Source organism: Myxocyprinus asiaticus, chromosome 38 (genome assembly GCF_019703515.2).
Source record: "Myxocyprinus asiaticus isolate MX2 ecotype Aquarium Trade chromosome 38, UBuf_Myxa_2, whole genome shotgun sequence".
Taxonomy (NCBI): domain Eukaryota; kingdom Metazoa; phylum Chordata; class Actinopteri; order Cypriniformes; family Catostomidae; genus Myxocyprinus; species Myxocyprinus asiaticus.
The window spans coordinates 27,526,810-27,535,080 of record NC_059381.1 but is presented as its reverse complement, the minus strand read 5'-3'; the positions used below and the strand labels follow the sequence as shown (position 1 = coordinate 27,535,080).

Here is an 8,271-nt window from a genome sequence, read left to right as displayed (position 1 = left end):
TGGAACAACTAAAAACAGCATTGGATCAGTTTATTAAAAAATTAAATTAACCAAGAAAAAAGTTATTTGAAACGCTTTTGACTATAAACCAAAGTAAAAATGTAAAGCCTTATACAAAATCTGCATGAGATAAGACGGAAAGAACTGATTAACAGGAATACAACTGAAGTAAAAATGAATCAAGATTGTACAGTAATAACATTTTCAAGCAGCAACTAGAGTGACATTTTAAATGAAACAAATACTAGTCAAATTAACAAAAGCATTCCTTCGCTAGGAACAAAAAATACATACAAATGCCCACTGATGGGACAAAATGGTAGATGCTATTCAAAAACTGAAAAACAATAATACCAAAAAAAAAAAAAAAAAACATTCTCAATTCGTCCTGAGACAGACTGTAACACATTCTCCTTTAGAAATTCAAACTTTAAAGTATCAAATGTAGCAAGACCATCAAAATAGGATTGATAATAAGATTGAGACTTCAGTGGAACAAACTGACAAAGGTGCTAATGAAATCTTAATGACTCACATGACCAGACTGGACTTAACAGTAACATTCACCAACATGGTTAAACTTTAACTCTGAAGTTTAGTTTTACTTCAATGGATGACTTTTGTTTGATATGTTACAATGCATTTTTGTTGAAGACATTATCAGTTTGCATTCACTGAAGCATATTGTATATCAGTATTTTGTCCCACTTTAGACTCAATCAGCTCTTCTTAGGTCCATTGTCTTAGTTTGTGCCCAAATTAGATGTGATCTTCAAACTTAAAGTAACTTTTCTGAATATCTAGCATAAGAGCAAGATGATCACACGTGAAGTCGGCATGATGTTTCCGATAGTTTCGGTACCCTAGGATCGGCGACTGTATGCTGACGCACTGACATGCAGCATTCTTATCAGACATGTTTGTAGTGGTTTCAGTCTTAAAACACTGCTTTTGACCATTTTGACAGTGGGTTGTTTGACAATGCCAGAAATGTTTATCAGATTTTATTTTTAAAAATAAAGGAAGAACAAGTAACTAGTTTTTATCCCAAACAAATGAGATAAAAGCAGGTGAATACAAAATGGATTGTTAACTGAAATTGCTTGTGGTGAACAAATGAGAAGTTGCATGTGAAGGAATTAGATTAGTTTAGATGAAATCTAAGGATAAAAAATAAATAAATAAATTGTTTCCATATAAGGAAAATTATTCCAAGACATAAAGGGAAAATAGGTTTATCAGGTTTAACCCTCCTGTTATGTTGGGGTCATTTTTTACCCATTTAAGTAAAAACAGTGAAAAAATTAAATTATTCTTGAGTTTGGTCAAAATGCTTTTGGGTTATCCTCAACATTGACTAAATGAATATGTTAAAAAAAAGTTTTTATGTTTTTATAATATTTGTTTATATTTATGGAATGTCAAGCTTTTCGCTTAATATGCAATGGTTGTAATGATTCAGTTTTTCTTTAAAACATAACTAATTTGCAAGTAATCCAAGTATCTTATTTTAAGTACTGTAAATCTTTACCTTAAAGCTAAGGACCATAAACGAGTATTACCACAACTAACATGTAGGTGGTGCTCTTTCCTGTTAAAATGCGACTATACAAGCCTGTGTTCAGTGTGAAAACACTTAGATGAGTGTACTATAAATCTACTGAAAATCTATTGAACTCTATACGGGTCATTTTTGACCCGAACATCACGGATGTTATTTTTAAACATTACAGAAGGGTTAAACACTTATTTTGCATATGTATGCATAATCACGTAGGTTTGTCTTTGAGGCAAAAACCAAACTGCTAAATATGTCAACTAGGATTTCTAGATGATAGTTCTTGTCCTACAGGGGGCAGAATTTGTTTGGTGCAAATCTGAAAACATATCATTAGGTTTAATTTTTGATCACCACTGATTCGAATGACATTTAAAATGCTTTCAAATTAAAAAGTTATTTAAAGTCAAATGAAATTGCCAGTGTTTTTGAATTTGGTGAGATGATGATCTGATGTACTGTTGGCCAACACTGCAAGAATAGTTCACCCAAAAATGAAAATTCAGTCGTCATTTACTAACCCTCATGTTGTTCCAGTCTGACCTAGTTTCTTCAGTGAAAGACAAAACAAAAGGAGATGTCAGGCCAAATGTTAGTCTCAGTCACCATTCACTTTCATTGTACAGATAAAAAAAAAAAAAAAAAGATGCAATGAAAGTGAATGGTGACCAAAACTAACATTCTAACATAACTCTCCTATAGAGCTGTTCAGCAGTAACGTCAATTTGAAGGCGAACCCGTAAGTCTAATTCACCATGGGTTCCCTCTGGATTTTCCTATGGGTTTTTAAACTTATGAGTTAAATAAGGTCTGTTGTAAACATTACTTGACGATATGTGGACGTTTTGTTCTACAATATAAATTACACACAGTCATACCTCAAACGTTAATTTTTTAAAAAGGTATGTAATTTATGTTGTAGAACAACACGTCCACGTATCAAGTAATGTTTACCACAGACCTTTGTTACTCATAAGTTCAAAAAAACCATTATAAAAATCTAGAGGGAACCCATGGCGAATTCTCTTCCGGGTTTTTGGACTACAAGCTGAACAGCTCTATTGTGTTCCATATAAGACAAAACAGCCATATAAGTTTGGAACAAAATGAGGGTGAGCAAATGATGACAGAATTAGCGTTTTGGGGTGAACTATGCCTTTAAAACAGATTTCAATCAAGAAGGTTGACAGTGAGAATTCACAAGGCATCTCAAGAAAACATATGAAAACCACAAAGCACATGACTACGTAATGAAAAGTATTAAAATGAGGGATTTCACAGAAATTCAACAATTATATGGGAGAATCTCATATATGTGGTCAGAGTCATGTCCGTGTAATTGTGAATTAGGTTAGATCCACGTAATAACCTGATGAACAATGATTGGCCCTGCTTAAACATTTGTGTATAACATGTGTCACTTTTCCGATACCTTTGGTCAAGTGCTAAACGTGCATCTTGCAACCATGAGACTCAAAGACTGGAAATAAAGCTATTCGCTAAAGTCATACGTTTAGAACAACATGAGGGTGAGTAAATGACTTTCCAAAACTGAAAAGACTGGTTCCCATCACATATTAGGTGTGGTACCTCTCATCCAAGGCACGTTGTAGCTGCTGTAGTTCGACTGGAATGATGGACCTCAGTTTTGACTGAAACACTACAGACTCACATAGACAAACCCAAAACCAGTTGGGTCATTCATACTTTCACATACATATAATTGAGCTTTTGGACCACAGATAAATGCTTGTTGGTCCATTGCACTGTGAACCGTACAGAACATTCTGTACAGACAATGCGTACAAAAATAAAAAAAGTCCCTACGACATTCAGTTGTTTTCCCGCATGTGTTTTACAGTATTCTGATGCAGTATTTACATGTAACAACTGTATTGCTAGTTACCATACCACTACATACTCAAGTGCCATGTTTGTAATATTAGTACTTAAGACACAACAAAAAGATGACATACCCAAATAAGAAAAAACAAACAAAGTAGTGCAATGAATGTACAAAAATGGTTGCCAATATATTTGGTCCGAGAGTCTGGACAAACAGACAATACTGTACAAAAAATACTCTGTTGATTGTAAATTATGTTGTATATTGTGGCTCTCAGTTCTGTACAAAAACAATCATGATCGCATTCCCCGACATCCCCACTGTCCCCTGACAGATGTCTTGATTCAAACATGTAACGGATATAAGATTACTTCACCTGTTTTGAAAGTTGTTTGTTTATGAATGTGTGTTTGTTTGTGATTGTAATCAGATGAGTATTTCCACCATCTCACTGTCGACGTCTTGCGGATGCTGTGGTGGAGGAAGGCTCTGTTGAGGGAGAGACTGTACTTGCGCTCTCGTCCTCTCTAGTGTGCTGGTATGAAACACTGGCACATCTGAAAAGACAAGAATATATTTCGTTGCTTGAGAAGCATATGAGATGCTTGTCATATCGGAGAATTTTATACCGGTGTTTTCTCCAACAATATTTACCAGAGTGCTGAATCTAAAGCCTGACAATGTTAAAATGGTATTTTGATATAGAAAACCTACAAATATTGGTTGGTTCCCATGTGGAAAGCAGAACTCTGTAGGAAACACTGGTTTGTACCATGTAATATGGTATTTTTGACTGTGAATGCATTGTGTGTGTGGAGAAGAGTGTTACCGGCAATGCGGTCAGGGATGTATACGGGGCTCGGGCTGCTGATCCGGCTGGGTCCTGGTACACTCTGCAGGGCTGGTGTGCTTGGCTTGCTGGCCTCCTGACCTTTGTCTGTCTGGGTGCAGCTGTCCCTACTGCCCGTCTTTGAGTGTGTGGCAGGCAGGACTGGAGATGGAGATGAGGAGATGGACTCTGTCCTCAGAGAATCACCTCTGAACTCTGGACCTAGCAGAACACCTGTTGCAAGAGAGGAGAAAATTAAGGGAGTGAATATATATATACACGAGCATATTCAGAGGTGAAGCTTTCAAATTGTTTTTTTAATGGATGACAATATACATTGGCCAATACAGGGTTCGACATTAAGCATTGTCGTGTGACTGCCAATTAAATTGGTCATTCACTTGTCTGGAGAGACAAAGGACATTTAAGTAATAGTTACATGCTCAAGTAACATGTCAAAGTTTCTGTTGTGTGTTTTCTAAAATTATGACAGATGCCCAACCTAATAGTATGCAATCGATTCTCTATAACAGAAATGTACACCGCGCTGGCTAGGGGTGGAGGCTACTGTGATATGGTAATTATATTATTTTATGTATGGTAGTAAAATAAAGCCTCCATCGCCATCATTTACAGCAGGGGTGCTCAGTTCTATGGAATGAGATCTACTTTTTCATCATGTTATTGCAGCAAAATCCATGCATAATATATACATTGCCACAATACCAAAATGTCAGTAGTCGACAGTGAAATTTGATGATTTTCGATACCAGCTTCAAAACCACAACAAATAATAACACTAACTAATATGTTATTTATGTAAGAATTGTTTCAAGTTTCATTGTTTCAAACATTACTAATCAAATACGACATAAAACTACTACTGGTCTTTACTGCATGGAGGCTCATGCTACTCTCCGCGATCCTCACACAACTTTACCATGCGCCCTATTGAGAGCGAGAACCACTAATCGCGACCACAAGGAGGTTACCCCATGTGACTCTATGCTCCCTAGCAACCGGGCCAATTTGGCTGCTTAGGAGACCTGGCTGGAGTCACTCAGCACACCCTGGATTCGAACTCGCGACTCCAGGGGTGGTAGCCAGTGTCAGTACTCGCTGAGCTACCCAGGCCCCCTTTACTGTATGATTTTAAACATTAAAGGTTTACTCAGTAATTTTTTTTCCTCATTTAAAAAGTTTTACTTCTAAAGAAATGAATAGTAATTTTGAAGCGTATGTATAAAATCTTAATCACTCATGTGAGATGAAGAGTTCATTCATATCAGTAACCTTATAAAAGCTGTTTTATTCTACATGGAGAGGGTCCGCACATGGGGGCTGCCATGTTAGAATCACATGACCAGCCGAATACAACTCGCTTAATCTCAGTAACTGTCCTGTTATTGGACAGTTTCATTCATGGATTAAATTAATCCTGGTTTATGAATTTCTACAGTGTTATTGGTAACTGAAAACTACTGTGTTTGAATTATGCATCATCCACGCCACTAGGTGTCAGTGTAAGCCAATGTAAGTCACTTTGACATACTTCAAAAAATTACTGAGTGCACCTTTAATATTTTTTAAAGCTACTAAATGTATCCAGTGAAGAGCAGCTAGTGGTTTTCTCGTTTTCTTGTTATGGGATTTTGATTCAAATTAATGACACAGCGGCAGGTCTATTAGGTTACAGTTACATGTCTGACATTTTGATACAAATCCGCTTGTTCCTCACTGTTTACATTTACTTTAGACATAACGCACATGAATACCTCACCAAGATGGGCATTTTGGCAAAATTTTGAATTGTATTTGACATAAGCCGCCTGTCAGTCAAACAGCTTGCAGCTATTACTGGATCGCTAGCAAATTATACAGTTACATGCTCTGAATTATTTCCAACACCAGAATAAGAATATGAACTTTGTAACAAGTGCCACGGGCCTAGGCAATCACAAATATAGCCGGTTATTTTTTCGTTATTGATGTTTTAATCAGTTTACTTCTCTTTCACTTGCCCCTTCAAAAATGTACTTGTCCCAGCCAAGCGTTAATGTGGAGCCCTGCTAATAGTTAATAAAGTCATATTTTAAATTCTTTTTTTGCAATATATTTTGTGCTTGAATTGGAATATATTTTGTGCTGAATGAGACAAACATAAACAAATGGCAACTTGCAACTGTTGATGGGTTTTGCTGGATCAGTGTTTTAACCCTGTTGGTGTTTGTTGGGCCAGTGTGAAAATAACCCAATAACTTATTTCCCAAGATTCCAACAGCCAACTTCAAAATGTTTGAAATGTTGGTGTTTGCTGATACTTTTTGGTGGTGTGTGAACCAGCCTTACCACTGTAATAATATAGTAAATACAGAGTATTACTAATTAACAACATGTACTAAATACAGAGTATTACTAATTAACTAAATGTACTCGATGTGTAATTGTTTACTCTGTGGAGTAAATTGTAACTACACATTGTTATAACTGCTTTTGTAATGACTAATATTAAAGTTTTGTTTGTACTGACTTATATTAAAGTTTTGAATTTTATTTCTGGCCTGTTTGAAATTGTCACGACAAAAAATGATAGAGAGCATGGGATTTGAAAATGAAACAAACCGGCCTCAAACGTGTGAGCTTGTGCACCACCCATCAGGCCATCTCTGACACGTGATATTTGTAACATGAACACTGTCCATAGATTTCTCTACGTTCAAACCAGTGGCCCTCAACTGGTTTTGCTCCACGACCCAGATTTTACATTGGACATCAAGATAAAACCCAATATATTATCAATACTGTTTATCATATGAAAGTAAACAAAAATGCCATTCAAATCAAACACTGAAATGTGTTAATATCATGAATTGTATTAATGTATTATGAAGTATTAATAATGTATTGATTATTCATGTATAGAAATATTTTTAATTATTTATTATCAATAGTAATATCAATAAATACAATTATTGATATTTATTCAGATAAATGATACATATGAATTAATAATTAATTTTAATATAACTGCAAAGGTCCATCAATATGCAAAATAGTGAACAAGTTTACAGATTTTACTAATTTTTTGTGTACGCATGTACAGCAGATGTTCTGTTTTTGTTATGCGATCTGTTGTCCAATATGTTTAGCAGTTAACATTGGGCCAAATGTTGTATAAATATTATCCATATTACCAACCAAGCGACATCAATTTGCCAGTTTGATTCAACACTCTCGCCTTTGATGTCAAAAATGGTTGAATTCTTGCCCAGAATTCAAAAGTTATAGGAAGCGTTTTCTCCACGTTATTAAAAAGTTAATAAGCCAAATTATTTACCTATCCTAACTATGCATGACTATTTTATTATTTGCATTTATTTGTTTTTTTTCCCTGTTGGCCAAAACCCAATCAGAACATGATTATAAACTAACCATATAATCATGGATAATTAGGATAGCAAAATAACCAGTTGAGAACCACTGGATTAAACTGTCCTGACAGTAATGCATTTGTCGACTCTCTTACCAAGACTGCCCTTCCAGCTGCGGTCCTCCCTGCGCTCCTCCGTTATAGGACTGCTTCCGCTGAGCCCTAGAGAGTGTGAGAGCAGCCCAGAGCCGCTGGAGCTGCCGGTGCCCATGGCGATAGACATGAGGGACTTGGAGGGCCGCATGGCCGGGGCATCTAGTTTGCTGGCTGGTTCTTTGCGCGAGCGCTGGTGTAGCACCTTTATCATGGCGTCCTTCTCGATGATCTGAGCGTGCAGGTTCTTGATCCTGCTCTCCATGTCCAGGCAGCGGCGGTTGGCCATCAGGATCTCCTCCTCCTCTTTCTGGATACGTGCCTCCACTGAAGTGTCGTAGCTGCTGCTGGGGGAGTGGCTGATGATGATGGAGGAGGATGACGTGTCTCTGTATAGGTGTCAGACGTTAGATGTTAAACACTCTTGCATGCACACACCAAAACCAGTGAGAAACTGGGCTATTATATGTTTTTCAATTTCAGTTTCATTTTCAGTTAGTTTTAAAGATGCATAA

The 8,271-nt window shown here is 36.5% G+C and overlaps 1 protein-coding gene across 7 annotated transcripts in view; it reads right to left on the bottom strand.

Moving 5' to 3' along the window:
* Positions 1-13: 13 nt before the first annotated feature.
* The window catches only part of LOC127428681 (angiomotin-like), a 44,446-nt gene continuing 36,188 nt past the window's right edge, over positions 14-8,271 (bottom strand). For all 7 annotated transcript variants that reach the window (XM_051677198.1, XM_051677201.1, XM_051677197.1 and 4 more), the window contains 3 exons: positions 7,760-8,145; positions 4,234-4,467; positions 14-3,961 (listed from right to left, as the gene is read on the bottom strand). In XM_051677198.1, the coding sequence (XP_051533158.1) occupies positions 3,831-3,961; positions 4,234-4,467; positions 7,760-8,145 (751 nt within the window). In that variant the 3' untranslated portion in view covers positions 14-3,830. The remainder of the gene's footprint in view (positions 3,962-4,233; positions 4,468-7,759; positions 8,146-8,271) is intronic.